At 41.6% G+C, this 17245-nt stretch overlaps 1 protein-coding gene across 1 annotated transcript in view; it reads left to right on the top strand.

Annotated features, from left to right (window-relative positions):
• The window catches only part of nfatc3a (nuclear factor of activated T cells 3a), a 66360-nt gene that overhangs the window by 31084 nt on the left and 18031 nt on the right, over nt 1–17245 (top strand). The window contains exons 4-6 of the mRNA XM_074611906.1: nt 11422–11621; nt 12107–12279; nt 12741–12881. Of these exons, the coding sequence (XP_074468007.1) occupies nt 11422–11621; nt 12107–12279; nt 12741–12881 (514 nt within the window). The remainder of the gene's footprint in view (nt 1–11421; nt 11622–12106; nt 12280–12740; nt 12882–17245) is intronic.

A 17245-nucleotide genomic window follows, 5' to 3' on the forward strand; every position in this document is an offset into this window, starting at 1 on the left:
GTGGTTGCAGCTTCTCTACCACAGAATTTGATTACATAGATTGGATATTTTTGACTATATTTCCGATATGATAAACGTTAACAATTTTGGCGGGCAACATTAAGAAAGAGCTTTTCTTTGTTATGATGGTAAACATTGGTATATAGTTAGAGGTCTAAAAAACAGATTAGTTGCTGATACTACCCAGCAGGGCTTGGCGATATTTCATGTGATAATTTATTGTCTTTCAATGGAATCATATTGTGATAAAATCATATATATCGAGATATTGTAATACACAGTTACACCGTCTAAATTGATAATAACAAGCACGTACTAACTTAAATCTCTCAGAAAATCTGATTAAATGAGAAAAATACTCTTTTCATTTGCCAAGTGTTTAATTCACACAGGAGTATACAAAAATAGGCTTTACCATGTGGTTACTACATATAGACTATTTATTTATTGAATTAGCAGAAAACATGCTGTATCGTGATATATGTAAGGGATAATGTACAGCGAGCCGGTCGTTGTTGTGAAATAAACCTCGACAGGGCGATGCGGCAGGATGGACCCCGACACAAAGGGGTTTATTTCACAACAATGACCCGCTAGCTGTACATTATCCCGCTTATCACACAGCTATTTACTTAAGAAATCCATAATTTTACACAAAAATGGTCCTCCAAAGTCTGACATCAGAACTGCGCCCATAGCAACGGTCTGTTATACATAGCAACGGTCTGTTATACATAGCAACGGTCTGCTATAAAGAAATAACAGACCGTGGAGCCGTGATTGTCCAATTAGAATCGAGTATTCAACAAAGGTATGCAATAAATCGGTATAGATATAGAGATATGAAATGACCTATATCGGGATAGAAGATTTTAGCTCTAACTTCTACGACCTTTCATTCTCCTTGGGTCTTGACTGTGGTGGTGTGATGTCACCATATGACGGCATACATGCAGCTGCCATCTGGACATGGTGGTGACTTCCTTTTGTTGCCATGCTGTTGCCCAGATCAATGCACCACTGAGCTGCTGTGTCAACAGAAAAAATGAGACCAATGTCTGGTCTAGTTTACATATGTTAAACATCTAAAAATGTTTTTATTGTTCAGTGAGTGTGTATGAGGAAGAAGAGCGAGTTATTATGATGTCTTCTCCACGGTGTGTTACTCCTAAATTCTTCTGGCCTTGTATTTTTCATCAGGCCCGTTGAACAAAACACTATTTGTTTGATTTCTTCATCCGGGCCTGTTTGAAGTCTGCATAATAGGATTTCTTGGCACAGACATTTGTGTTTTGGAACTGTACAAATACAAATTTAGTAGCAATCTGTATACAGTTGTCTGTGCGTCTTTACATTTCACAGGTGGTTAGGAAGCTTGAGGGCAGTTCTGTGGCATGTAACCAGGTTTCCTCTTGTGCTGAATGCCCTCCCTGTAAGAGCTCTGGTAGCTGCAATGCTCAACGTCTTTTTCACTAGTTTTCCCCGTTTTGGAAAGTTTACTTCATGGAGGGCTGCATGACTGTCAAAATCTACTCTGTGCACTTAACGTTGCATTGCATCTATTGCATGTCTGTCAAAGAAAGCAGCTGCTTGGGCTTGTGGGTCCTTCTTGGACCGCCTGCGGAGTCTTTCTGGATTTGATGGATCTCAATAGTTTTCTGTCAGGTAACCTTTGGTTGCAGTTTTGAGAGGTCTGTATACTGCAGCTCACACTCTCCTTTAGCAGGTCCTGGCTTACAGTAACATAATATGTACTGAACAAGACATTGGCAAACTCTTGCAGATGAGTCCAGGCTTTGTTTGCAAACTCAATGTAGTCTCTATCCTGCCATGTAGGCACCGATACCTGGTTTTCCCGTGTTCGGCCAACTATTAACTTTTATCGCTCAATCACCTTAAGCTGGGAGTCCCAACAGGTGTTTCACTGATCAGATTGTGGTCAAGCAAACTGTGAGGTTACTGGCTTTTGGTCTTCGTGCTCTGTTTGTGGCCACATTTTGAAATCTGATTTCTGTGAAATTCTGTAAAAAGTTGATTTTAACTGTAAAGAAACAAAATGAAATAGCTGGGCTATTAGCTTCAAAACAAGACAGGATTAACTGTAACTTGTTAAGTCTTCAACAGTTACAATTAGACACCCACACTCATAGTGCAAAAAAGCATAGTTAACTGGTAATAAGTGCATAATAAAGGACTTATTAACCTTAATAAGCATTGTTCTCGTTTTAGATCCGGTACCTGCAAAATAGCATAGTTAACTGTTAATATGTGCATCGTTAACTCCTGATAAATGCATAATAAAGTATGTATTAGTCTTAATAAAGCAACAAAAACGTTAGTAAAGGTTTAACAATGATATTATAGGTAAGTTAGTTAAACTCAATAAATGTGTTTGTAATGCTATTATAAACAATTATAAGAAACTTACAAGGCTTTTATTAACATTCTTAAGCAATCTGTCTACTCTTAACGAGTTTCTTAGTAAGTGCTTATAAATGTCTCATAATCTAACAATAAATGTGTTTTATATTTCTATTATTATCACTTAAATAGTCTTATTAACACATATTAATGTTAATAAGCATCTTATAAGGACTTATAAGGGTCTTATTACCTATTAACTAACTCTTGTTATGCCTTGATATGAAGCGCTACCCTGTCTCTCATATACACACACACACACACACACACACACACATGCACACAATGAAGAGTTTCCCTACTTGAAAACAAACACCTATTAGAAATACAACAGTGCATTATGATATTATTCACTTGATTTGTTATTGAAATAACGAGGGATTCACCCAGAAACTGCATTTTACTCAAGTCCTGTTGACAGGGTTGTAGATTTATATGCAACGGTTGGTTTCAAAATGAACCCTTTCTGGGAGAAGGAAATGATCCAGACAGTTTCTTTTAGCGTCAGTTTGCGCATCATCTGCTAGCTTCAGTATCAAGGCAGTTAGTTACTCATGCCTCTCTCTCTCACTGTGGCTCGCATCCACATTTCTCAGGGAGATTGGTCGTGTGAAGTTTTCAGCGCGTCTCTGTAGAATTTAATGGCTCGGTTGAGGAGCAGTTTTAGGTCAGTGATTACTAACTTGTGGTTTTGGGCCCCAGACACAGGATGTAGGAGTTGTTAAGAAGTGCAGCCACAGAAAATAAGCAGCAAATGAGCCCCTGAGGAGATCCTATTGTAGAGCTCAAGTCAGAATGATGTAGATTTAGTTTAATTTGTTTATTATTATACTCCTGAGCTAGTACTTTGTGTGTGTGTCTATCCGACCACTTGTATCATTTGTGACTTTGAAAGCATTAGTGTATAGTGTGTGGTGCATTATATTAATTAGTAGACATGCCTTTGAATTCTGTCACAGCAACTTGTGCTCTGACATGAGACTGCAGTGTGTTGGGAGTTTGACTAATACCAATAAGAAAGACGAGAGGCTGTTGATCAGTGATCATAAAGCCTCTGCTGGTAATGGTCATAGCAGTCCACTCATTTTCTGTCTGTATTTACGGTAGCCAGACAAACAAAAGGCCACAAAGCGTGACTGTGTTTGCATTGAGTTGTTTTGACAGCCATGATTCATAGCTCGGGGTTCTGTGAGGAATGCTGTGTATTTCTATGCAAAGACTGACACCCGGGCTAATGATATTGTTACTGTTGTCCACAGGGTAGCTCTGTTGTAGCCCACCAGTCAATGATGTGTGTGGGGCTTTAATCCGTTTTCATCACGTGTAAAGCACAACAAAATAGGAAACCTGTAACAGAAATCCTTCCCCTCCTAATCCACTGGTTGCGAGAGAGATCATTGAACTGATGGTCACAAGACATTATTTACAAAATAAAAATGCATTTGAACAATGTTCCACTATACAATATACAAGCATTTATGCAATATACATTCTGCAGACTTGAAAACAACCATGCGGTATTGATAATAATCTGCAAATAGAGGATATTTAGAAAAGATCCTCACGGTTCTCAATTTGTTGTTCCAATACAATTGACCACCTGACCCTTTTGAAATAATTGTACATTGCAGGCCGGCTACGTCAGCGCCTGGCTGACTAGCTGTTTTAGCCATTCCTCTCGGGGCTAGCTGCAGACCATAATCGGTACACCTGTTGCTAGGAGACATATAAGTCCAAAGCCTCTCTGGCTTGCTGAGGTATCCTTGTGCGTATTTAAACAGCTTAATTGAGTGCTGCAGCACCCACACAAATATAAGGAGCCCCTCTGGTATTACCTGCTGCTGCGCATCGAGGCAGGCAGACACAACAGAAAAAAAAGGCTGCCAGATACAGTAGAGAAACAATCGCACTCGCACATACAGTACACAGCAACACTACACAGGACTGTTGGAAAGAAATATTATGTCCATCTCTAAACCTGTTGCAACAGTTATTAAATCGAATTGAAGCCATGGTTGGTAACAAGGATTTGAAAGAGAATATGACAGAAGCCGTCCAACGCATTATATACTTATATTTCCACTGGCGTGGTGGATGCATTAAATGATTTTGATCCCAGTCCTTGAATGCATGGCTGTAACCCCCTATCTGTCTCTGTCATTCACTCTCACATTTTCAGTGTCTTTAACCCCTTCTCTTATTCTATCCATCTACTTGCCCTCTATAAGCTTTTGCCCTGACAAGTCTCTCTCACTCTCTCTCACTCTGCTGACTCTCTCATTAGACTGGCAGCCATAATGGGGAGACACGCACAGACAACAATGCAGAGCCATGCAGTTTGCACTGTGTGAACTGGCTGGAGCGAGTGCTGCTTTGCCCCAGGGCTGTATTTGATATAAACACGTTGGAAGCTTGGCTTTCATTTGTTGTAATCAAGCTTAGCGCACAGCGAGAAAACAGCCACTGAGAGGGGAAGAGAGAGACAAGAGAGGTGTGTGTGAGAGAAAGAGTGAGAGTGGGGGAGGATAGAAATGGGAATAAGAGGAATTGAGCTTGGACCAGTCTAGCAAGGCCATATACAGCCCTCATGCAGTATACAGTAAACGCTCCTGTGTGTGTGTGTGTGTGTGTGTGTATGTGTAAGGCTGTGTGTGTGGCTGCGCATAAGCGTGCGCATGTATTGACCTTGTTTAAACAAACAGTCAACCGGCCCCCTGGCTCTCTCTGCCCTCCCCAGTGTGCTCGGCAAACAGCAAGCCTGTGTGAGCTGCGCTGCGTGAGTGTGTGTGTGTGTGTGTGTGTGTGTGTGTGTGTGTGTGTGTGTGTGTGTGTGTGTGTGCGCCCATAGATCCCAGGTCATGGTGCCACAGTAGGGAAACCACTGCCAGATAAAATGGGCCCACTGACCTTGACGACCATTGCTCCTGTTTTTACATCTGTTGCACACACATGCTAGCCAGACGCACACTCTTACACACACACACACACATCACACACACACACACACACATCACAAACATCACAAACCTAAAGTTAATGTGCTTGAAATCCACACATTCTAACACACACACCATCTCCGACACAAGCGTCAGGGCTGTAGTTTACATCAACGTGAGCGTACGTAGCTTCTCGCTCACACACACACACACACACACACACACACACACACACACACACACACACACACACACACACACACTCCTGCATACACACAGAGAGTCTCACCATGGCAACAGTGGAGCAACACAGGGAAACAACTTGGCAGAGTCAGGCGCTCGCTGTGAGGAAGTGTCGAGTTACGGCAGAGGGCTGGAGCCGAGGTAGGTGAGAGGCGAGGACAGGGACGGAGAGGAGAGAGTGACAAAGGGAAAAGAAGTGAAAAGAGGAAGGGAAGTCAGGATAGGAGACGGTGGGAGAAGGAGTGAAGAGGAAAGATGAAGAAAATAAAAAGCAGAGAGGGGAGGATAAAATGAGATAAAGAGAAACAGAAAATGAATGGGAGGAGCGATGCTTGCAGGTAGTTGTTGCTGAAACACAGTGTGAAGAGCAGGTGATTTGCTCCCTCTTGGCTTTGCCCATATAAATACCCCAATTATCAAAAGTCTTAATGAGCCCAGCTCTCAATACTGCTGTCAGTTTGTATTTTTAACAAGTTTAAAGTTGGTGTGTGTGAGTGCAATATGCACGGGTGCCTGTTTATGTGTGTATGCAACGATGGGAGATGTTTTCCCTCTCAGCTTGCTCGTCTTATTACTGGATCAGTGGAACAGATGAAGGCCAAAAATAGGTGGGGACTTTATTTAGTGGGAGCTGAGTATGTAACTGTATCCAGTGGTTTTATTTTAGGGGAGGGGGTTCATCCTAAATTCAATCCACAGTCAGAAGTGGCAGCCGTAAGTTAGTTACGGGGACATGTGACCGGCTTTAATGTCAGCGTGGTTTAATATAAGAACTGATCTGTATCAGGCCTCAGTTACTTGTTGACTGACCAGCTGGGCTGCACTCTGGACAGGCAGAAAGGTGAGGAGTTAAAAGTGCAGAGACCACCCTCCTGCGGTATTTCACACTCAAGCATAGATTTAGGGGGGTGGCGGAGGGGGTGACTCAGGAATGTGAAACGAGTCAAGGGTGTGTGTGTGTGTGTCGTGTGCATTTCAGTTGCCGAGAAGCCTCCTCCGCCAGGACCATGGTACCGTCCATGTGTGCTTGTTTACATGTCCCGCTGTTTGCAGGTGGTGCTTTACCCATTTTCTGAACTGAAGGTGCAAATAGGCCCCTGAAGCGACGGCTATTTGAGGAGCTCATGGCATAATTTGAACTCAGCATTTGTTACACAGGATGTGAAATGTAGTGTTCAGGCTTGAAAGCTAATTGCATTGATTTGATCAATTAAAATCATGAATATCGTACCATAATACGACATATTTCTTTTCCTGCTCCGCTTCCAGCCGTTATGTATCAGCACCATGTGCCCTTGTTGCTAAAGTAAATGTTATTCTCTGAACCAGCCCCGCATTGTGAGGCTTACATGCGCTTAGTTATTGTTGACTGAATCAGTGTTGTTACCTTTCACAGTTTACGTTTGTAAGCCGCTGTGTTTCATCCAATTACCTAAACGAATCAAACTGAACAGAATCGAGGGAACACCAAACAGAAAACAATTGTGTTTTTAGTAGCAGTTGTGACTGAATTGGCCCGGCTGTGTGGTATGTTTCTGTTTGGCCGGCACTGTTGATTCACTGGGACTGCTGAAGTGAGCTCTTTCTTTCTGGCCCTCTAATCAGGTTTTGCTGGTTGATTATTTGATTTGGAAAGAACTCCTTTGGCCTGCTAAGTGTATGTTTGTCAACACTCTGGCTCCACACCAAATCCCTCATGTGCAGAGATGGAGAAATAGAGAAACAGAGGACACAGAGAGAGAGAGGCACGGAGGAAGAGGGTAAATGGGTGGAAAGGAAAAACTGAGGGACCTTTTTGTTTCGTGGTGACAGTTTGTGGTGTTGGGTAGAACTGGAAAAAATATCTTAGACAACTTCTACTTTATTTAACACAATGTTACACACAAACATGTTTAACCTCAACAATTTCAGATGCTCGAATAGAAATCTTAGGTCTCACATTGGCACCGGTGTTCAAAAAACGGCTCTCTACTTTTAACTTAAAGGGCTGATTTGTTTCTAATTTGTATTCCCTATTTTTCTGTGCTTTTTGTAGTGATGTGTTTTCAGTTTTTTTACATCCGTCTTTCCTCTCTCACAGATACATTCCTCCAGACACTGTTAACTCATTTTATGCTGTCTGGAACACACATGGTGCTGCGAATAAACATGCCCTGATTTATTGACACACACACACACACATACACACATACAGTGTGCACTAAAGGCATGCACACGTACACATGCGCACACGTGCGAGCACTGTTGGTCTGTGCTCACTTCCACAGTGTGCAGACATGACCATAAAACAAGCAACACAACCCACAAGACTGTTGATTCCTGTGACTCTGTGTTTCTTTGAATCCAGAATAATGGTGTCATTTATAGTCGTGGATCCATTCAGACCGGGGCGCATAATTACCTGTTAGCTTGTTACTGGCTAAGATTTGTACTTTCATGTGGCCCTTAAGATCTAAAGTGGTTTTCAAAGATGAACCCATTACTGGTTAATTTACGGGCCTCATGCTGTTCCTCGGTGCAACTTCCTTCCGAATACATTTCATGTGCCACATACAGAAGTTTTGATTTCAGTTTGACAAGTGAGGAATTATCTCACTCTGTGCCGTAGGTGTCAGTTCAAGTGTAGAAGTTTGATTTTAGAAATGCATGCTGTCTTTGTGAGTTTGTATGTAATTTAGTGTGAGGAGGAAGCTGCTTTCTCTGGTCATCATCCCTGTGGTTAGTATCACAGAGATTTCATTCAGCCTCCTACAGCATCCTCTGCACCGTAAGTGACGCAGACACACACACAAAAACAACGTGAATTACGGATCTGTTTAGTCATTCACTCTGATTCAGACATGCCTCCATCACCGCACAGATAAAATACATACAGGATGTGCTGGAGGTGTATCAACATACCTTGGGGCGTGGAGTTTTTGCTTCAAAACAAAGCCTAGGGGATTGGAAATAAAATTTTAAAAGCATAAAAAAACTCAACAGTTGGCAAAGTAATCATTGATTTATTGTTACCAATAAACAAACCATTCCCTATGTAATTATATATAACTGCCTCTTCCCCATGAAAATACAACAATGCTTTCCACAGATGTTTGGTGAAGTAGAAGTTGGAGAGATATTTTGAAAGTCAAGATATTCGAATCTCCACTCAGCTAACAGTCTTACCCTGTCTAGGGCTGTGTATTGGCAAGGATCTGGTGATACGACTTTATGACTTTATCATGATACAGGGGTTACGAATCAATATATTGCAAAACCGTAAGCAAGGTGATATATTGTGATTTTCAAAGTCTAATTTGACGAAAACTGTCATAGTATAAAGAACACACCACCGCATGTAAAAAATCTGAGTAAAAGAAGTTGACTTTTTTGAACAATCAGCACAGTGGGATCTGCATTTGCATTTATCACAGTAAGTCAAATCAGTTTCATTTGTATAGCCCAAAATCACAAATTTGCCTCAGGGTGCTTTACAATCTGTACAGGATACGACACCCTCTGACCTTTACAGTGCGACCCTCTCTCTCTCTCTCTCTCTCTGATTGACTGAATTGACTTGACATTTATCACAGTGAGTCCCTGTAACATCCAACATCATAGCACTACTTTGAGAGGGTACTTACACTGAGAGGGCGCATCTCTTTGCAAATGATAAAATATTCATCATTGCATGTAAACTATTAGTTAAAAATCAATACAGTGTTTTTGAGAATCGATTAATATTGTAAAGATGTGCTTCTTTTGGTCATTTTTATTTCTTATCGGCACTCAGTAGGTAGATAGATGAACAGCAAGTGTTATGGGGAGCTGAACCAGGCAGCTGATTGACAGCTCACTCTGAAGCTGCATTAGTTTAGCCAGCCTGGACCTGCACTTCTCAGCCCAGACTTGTGTACATGTATAGCCTGAGACACTGGGATAACCACACTGGAGAGGAATTTGTCCTTGCTACTTGGTAATGCATGCTAATCAATCTTCTTCTATCTATCCGTTGAGCTCTTAACTAACTTTGTGTAATGTAGTAACTAAAAATCCTTTTTTGTCTACTTGCCAGAAATAGATTTTCCCTTGTATTATTTTTAATTCAACCCTCTCTTGGGAACCAGCGGGTCTTTATTGAGCTCAGTAGCTTAACCCTCTTAAGATACTGTACTAGGTTTTTATTCGGCCAAGAACAGTGAAGCATTATTCAGATTCAAGCACCGCCGCCCTGCCTGCCGAGTATCTGCCTCTGGAGGCTCGTCCTCTCACACAACCCGCTGTAATCACACAGCATATTTCAGTTTTTCCCCCATACCTTAACTTCTTTCACCGCGGGGGACCGTCTCGAACGTAGGAACTGAGAAAGAAAGAGAGGGAGATGCAAAAACGAGCACAGGCTACCAGTAAATCCAATGACAACCATTCCACATTTGATTCCAGCACACCTTTTACCAATGTTGGAAATAATCCTGCTTCAAACCAGGAGAGTTTAATAATTGGCTTCGGGGAAAGTCAATATTTTGAAACCAAGCACACATGTCTTTGGTAGCGCTGGCTCACTGTTTTTTTTCTCAGGTACATTATGTTTCCAGGGCCTGATTGTGACCAATTTAATCCTTTTTATTTTAGCTGGTTTTGGAACAGCACATGACAAATCCCAAGCTACACCCACTTTCTCTCCTTCCACCCACCACTACTTTTTGTACCAAACATTGACACAGCGGTGTGTGACGCAAACCTGCTGGGAGGAAAGGGTCAGTAGCCAGCTGTGGTGGTGGTTGAGGCTTTGGCAGTTCCTTTGGTTGAAACGCCAATGAATGGTCTTGTTCTTTTCTGTTAAACTCAATGGGCTGCCCTCCATCTGAGCTGGAGGTGAGGGTAGCACGGAGGGAGTGTGTATGTGCATAAGGGGGGGGATGCCATTTTGCTGTCACGCAGTCTGCCAAGTACAACATTACAACAGTGGTGGGATTGTGTGGCCTGTGTGTTCTGTCCCTCTGAGGAGGACGAAAGGTCCTGCTCACCTTTCCATCTTCCCCTTGTCTCTAACTGACATGCAACACTTTTCCTCCATCCAACATCTCACCTGTCTGAGCGGAGAGTCCAGGGTGCCAGCACTCAGCGACTAATGGAGAAGGCAGCTGCTATTCGCGGTGCCTCATGCCAACCAGGTTGGCACGCATGAACCACTGGATTTGAAAAGGCTGTTGACATTTTTACTGGCATATTTTTTTCCCCCTTTTACGCCACAGTGTAACCATTAAAAGGCTTTTTATACGCACAAGACCTCACAGAATGAGCTGGAGACTGTATGAATGATGCTTTTGTATAATTCAACATCCATCTTTTTGTTTATTGATGTGATGATTTAGTACACCAGCTTGTTTGTTCCTCTCATAATCTCTTAAAGCCGACTCAGTTCTCTTAGTTTTCTTTTTTGTGGTAGCCACTGTAGATGCAGTACAATTTTTAATTGGTCTTGGAATGATTGACAAAACCGGGTTTCAAGTTCTGTGGTGAGGTTTTTGGAGGTAACAGTGTCCTGCACAGAATCCTGTGAAGGGGCAGGCGTGCAAGGGGGAAAAATTATAAGTCTATTAGTTGAAAGCACCAGTGTCAAACTGTTTAGAGGCCAAAAGCGCCAGATGAATCTCCAGTGGCCCTGCCAGAAATATCGCAACACCCTCGACCTGACATTTAGATTCCCTCCAAAAAAGGTGGCCTTCTGAAGGCCAGTGGAAACGAAGAGAGTATTTCTTTGTTCACACCTCTCATCTGGACGCCGACAACTCACATCTGTTTTCATTCTGTTTTTCTATCTCTCTCTGTTGTGTCTCAGCTCATTGGCTACAGTGAGAAGCCCATCAACCTGCAGATGTTCATCGGAACAGCAGACGACCGTTACTTGAGGCCGCACGCCTTCTACCAGGTGCACCGGATCACCGGGAAAACCGTTGCCACAGCCAGCCAAGAAATTGTAGTCACCAGCACCAAAGTTCTCGAAATTCCTCTCCTGCCTGAAAACAACATGACGGCCGGGTAGGTGTCTGGAGCACTCCGGGGTTACATTACACAGTTATGAGCTTACCACCGTGAAGGAAAAATAACCACGTTTATGATCATATAGGGTCGTAACATCATCCAAAGGAGATTTAATAGATTCTCTTAATTTAAACCAACAGGAGAGTCTTGCGCAGAGGGAAAATCTTTCTCATGGAGCAGAGAAGCAAACTTTATTCAGATATTTATGATTCTGCATCACCCGAATTATTATATTTATATAAGGTCTGGTTTTATTTACATTGGAATTCATAGGAAGGGATTTGGTAGGGATTTCCTCATTTACAGATGTAATAAATCACATTCACAGACATTTTTATTTTGTGAATTCAACACTTAATTTGCCTCACATTGCCACTCCCCTGCTGGGTTTGTGGTTGGTTTTATCACTCCCAGGCCTTTGCTACTTAGCCATGTCTTAGTGATTGTCGAATGGAGCCAACTATTTTCCCTCTACCTTGCAGTATCGACTGCGCTGGCATCCTTAAGCTGCGGAACTCGGACATCGAGCTGCGGAAGGGGGAGACGGATATAGGGAGAAAGAACACGCGGGTCCGCGTGGTGTTCCGCGTGCACATCCCTCAACCCAACGGGAAGGTGCTGTCGCTGCAGGCCGCCTCGATTCCTGTGGAGTGCTGTGAGTGTCAACTTCCCAGCCAGAGTCTCGCACACACACAAACATGTTCATTCAGAAAACCACGCACAGACAAACACACACACAAACGTTTTGACACACTTCTTTATTAGCAAGCTTGCAGTCTGGCGATTTGAGATGTTGATTTAATCTACTGTTTGCTCTCATTGAAAGTCACTTTAGATAAGAATGTCTGATAAATGTTAAAAATGTAAATGTTCTGTCTGTGCCATTACCACAGCTCTACAATAAATACTATCTTTTGTGTTGAGGCTGTCAGAGAGCTAATCTCTGGTCATTTAGAGGCCATATTTTTTGACAATTTTCAATTTTGCTCCTGTTAGTTTGTCTGCTTATATTATAGTACATTCACCCTATGAAAATGGACTGCAGCTTGAATGAACACCGCTCAGCAAATGATAATTTTCTCCTTTTCTCCTCAACCCCCGCTGCGTCTCTCCCAGCCCAGCGTTCGGCTCAGGAGCTGCCCCAGGTGGAGAAATCCAGCCTGACCAGCTGTCTGGTCAGCGGGGGAGAAGAAATGGTCATCACCGGCTCCAACTTCTTCCCAGAGTCCAAGGTCATCTTCCTGGAGAAAGGCCCTGGTACGTGTTATGTCTGCACAGCAGCTTACCCTTGAACCACCTCTGCAGAAACAGCTTGTGCCAATTAAGTGTGTAAAAAAATCATGTTTCATGGTTGTCTGACAGATTTTATCTGAGAGGCCACCATGAATAAAACAAGACACGTGTCATTTATGTGGTCCGTTGGACAATCATATTCTTCGGTCGCACACTTGAGGTTGGAATCAGAAATTGTGTAGCTCTGCAGAAGGTTATGAAGTTTTTATAATAGTCATGGCTGATACTTGTCTGCGGGGATGTGAACAAGACATGTATCATTATCTTAGCCTCAACAAGTCCTCTGCAGTTTTCCCACAGGGCATTTTGTCTAACGCAGAACAGATTTATGTCTGCCAGTAATACTGTCTATCAAGCAGGCATGAGGCAATTCACCGTATGTCCTGATACAGCCTTTACATTGCAGTATATTCACAATATTTTCATGAAAATATTAACACAAAATTTTGCATAATCTCTTGTCCGCATTTAGATTAATTTTAGGGCTGTCAATCAATTACAATATTTAATCGAGATTAATCGCAAATTAATCGCACATTTTTTATCTGTTCAAAATGTACCTTAAAGGGAGATTTGTCAAGTATTTAATACTCTTATCAAACATGGGAGTGGGCAAATATGCTTGCTTTATGCAAATGTATATATATATTAATTATTGGAAATCAATTACCAACACACAACAATGACAAATATTGTCCAGAAACCCTCACAGGTACTGCATTTAGCATAAAAAATGTGCTCAAATCATGACATGGCAAACTCAACCCAACAGGCAACAACAGCTGTCAGTGTGTCAGTGTGCTGACTTGACTATGACTTGCCCCAAACTGCATGTTATTATCATAAAGTAGGCATGTCTGTAAAGGGGAGACTCGTGGGTTCCCATAGAACCCATTTTCATTCACATATCTTGAGGTCAGAGGTCAAGGGACCATTTTGAAAAAGTTTTTCCTAGCCAAAATTAGCGCAAGTTTGGAGTGTTATTTAGTCTCCTTGGCGACAAGCTAGTACGGCGTTGTATCAATGGATTTCGTAGTTTTTCTAGTTTCTTATGGTTCCAGTATCATCACTCTAGCTTTAAAACTGAGCCCACTACAACCTCCGAAAGATCGAATAGCGGCTGGGCCAGACAGCAGCCTGTCAGATTTTTAAGAGGTTAAATAAAAGTTGCGTTTCTGCGTTAAAGAATTTGTGCCATTAAAACAAATTTGCGTTAATGCGTTATTATTGCGTTAACTTTGACAGCCCTAATTCATTATTTTTTTTGTATCAAGATCAAAGCACTGCAGTATCTACACAAAATAAAAATGTAAAATTTTTGTTCACCATCAACACTTTGTTTACTTACCCAAACACTGTCATTAAGAAAATGAAAATGTTTTTGTTTTAATTAGTTCATGAAACAAAGAAAGTAATAATTTACAGAAAATATATATGTAGACAATCCAACATACATAGTGAAGGTAGGCTAAACTTTTTTTCATGCAATTGCTGTCCAAAAAACATACGCACTTAACAGGACAGGCCAGTATGGAATGAAATACTCAAGACAGATGAATGCTTTATACTAAAATGAGTATTTGTGACTTTAGAGAGGCTTACTGTATATCTGTTTAACAAATGCCAACGCTAAAGAGAATACTTAGTTAAACTCCCTGTGCCATTCATCCTGTTTCTTTTAAGTCACTCTTTCTCTGCCTTATCTTTTTTTCTCTTTTGTGCATCACTCCGTAATCAAACACATGTAATAGCTGTTCCCTGAATGGAAATTTTAAATGGATAACATTCGTCGAGCCAGTCTCTGCCTGCCTGAGGTACCTTTGTGATGTAGAGCAACAGAATCAAGTTCACACACGGCAGAAAGTCAAGCGGTGTTGTTTTTGAGAGCGAGAGCTATTCTCTGAGATTTTCTAGGAGGAAAAAAAAAGCAGCGTGGAGGAATGTCTTTAGCTCTTTCATGTGTACCAGGTGAAGCATGGCAAAGAAAAGTAGCACGGTTGAAACAACTCACTGATGATGGTCAAGTCTCTATAGCGCAGCAGCAAGTGGAAATCTTAGAGAGGTGCATCTTGGGTAGGGAGGAAAGCCGGGCCCCATGGTGCACGTAGGCAGCGGGCTGTGGACGGAGACAGAGAGAATATGAAAGGGGAGGGGAAGATGATGTTGATTAGCTTTGTGTAAATGATCCCCCTCATTATGACTAATCCGCCTGCCTTAGTGCAGAAAGGCACTGATTGGAATAAGTATAGGAATGGAAGAAAAGAAAGAAAGAGAGGCAGTGACAGATATTTTTCCACCATCTCTCATAATTGAAAGACGACAGTAGATTCATGAAGAGCTGGAGACACTGGCCTATTGTTGCTAGTACACAGAGATTATAGAATGGTACTATAAATGACTTTACTATATAAAGAAACAGATTTGTTCATGTGAGATCCTATTTTAAAGCAGATAAAACTGTAATGCAATAGTTTAGGTTCGCTATCTCTTGGCATGCAACATTTTCTAAGTTCTGATAAAGCATAGCTTTGCTGTGATTCCTGTTTTTTGTTACCTTAATGTAGGACTGCAAATAACAATTATTTTTATCGTCAATTCTTTTCTTGATTAATCGATTAGCTGTTTGGTCTATAAAATGTCAGAAAATGGTGAAAAATTACGCCCAAGATGACGTCCTCAAATGTCTTATTTTGTCCATACCTCAAAGATATTCTGTTTACTGTCATAGAGGAGTAAAGAAACCAGAAAATATTCACATTTAAGAAGCTGGAATCTGAGAATTTTTACTTCTTTTTTTCTTAAAAAAAATACTCAAACTGATTAATCGATTATCAAAATAGTTGGTGATTAATTTAATAGTTGACAACTAATCAAATAATCGTTGCAGCTCTACCTTAATGTAACCTTTACTTGGGTCTTCAGGGTTTTTTTTATCATGGCAAGTGAATAATATGCTGAAAGCCCACTAACTGAAAGGCCTTTACAATCAGAAAATACTGCTTTAAAATCTGTCTGTTTTCCTCACTTTCTCTTTTGTCTGTATATAATAGAACCAAGATTAGTATATCAGAGTTACTAGATCTCCTCCAACATTAAAGTTAAAAATAAGTCCATAATTGGTCTAGGTATTTCAACTTTACAAGGATGAATGTTTATATAAAAGAGTGGTCTGAATAGTGACTAATACAGCAGCACGTGTTCTCTCTGTAGTCACCGTGTTGTTTCTGTTGTAAAAGCCAAACAAACGTGGGCTTTTACAAAGATACTGCAACATAAACAGTAATCATCTCCCGCACAATGGGCGCACGTTCTTTCCCCCTCTGAATGGGGTGCGCAGGGTGTCTGGGTGATCCGAGTCATTGTCTTAGCGTGGTATGAGGTTCCTGTTGGTGCTTGTTGTCTGACAGAGCATGTGGGGCCCTCGCTCCTGCCTGTTGAATGTCAACAAGCTGCGCTGCAATAATGCACTGCTGTCAACTGCAAAGACATTCAAGGTCATTTTGAAAAAAAAAGAGAGAGTCCTCTTTAGGCTAATGTGCCAGTGGATTACTACGACTAAGGATATGATTAGGGTGAGATCAGAACAGGTAAATCGCCTACTTAAAGCTACAGTAGAGAGTGGGTTTTGGGAGAAAGCTGAATAGCCTAAATGTTACAAGGCTTACAGTTGAGTGCTTGTTAGAATCGACTCATATAGGCGAGTCCTCTCTGCAGACATGTTGCAGATGCCAGATGACAGTGGTATTTGGGGGAATCCTTTGGGTTTTGAGGAAGAGGCCACGCAGGTGCAGAGTATACTTGCACCATGTGTGCACCATGAAACAGGCAACTGCAAATGGATTTGACTCCGCTGAGGGACTATACGGCACTAACTTGGTTGTCAAAGTTTTTATTCTTCTCGATGCTGGGATGATTTGATGTGATTTCTTCCAACCGCGCGGCGAGCCTGTCAGTGTTTTCACCCCGACTGCTTCCCTTCAAGCAGCTGCCCCTAAGATGTCTGGCCAAATAATTAGATCCCTCATAGGAAAACTGGAAAGGATGTTTTCTAGCCAGAAACCTGGAAGTGTGTAAGGGCATTTTAAAATAAATACAATTATTCCACTGCTCTCTCCATAATTTTAACCAGGCAAGACAAACAGCAGGATATTTGGACATTTGATTACCATTTAATAGCAGCTGGGATTTTCTCCATTCGGCTTCTTAAAAACGACATCATGTTGATGTCTCTTGGTTCTCCAGAACAAATTGAAATTGTGTGCTTTTTCTGAAGCCTCATGTGGCTCTTAAGCCCTGTCCGTTTGAGAAAGCACTGAGCATTGACATCA

This window comes from Sebastes fasciatus, chromosome 2 (genome assembly GCF_043250625.1).
Source record: "Sebastes fasciatus isolate fSebFas1 chromosome 2, fSebFas1.pri, whole genome shotgun sequence".
Lineage (NCBI taxonomy): Eukaryota > Metazoa > Chordata > Actinopteri > Perciformes > Sebastidae > Sebastes > Sebastes fasciatus.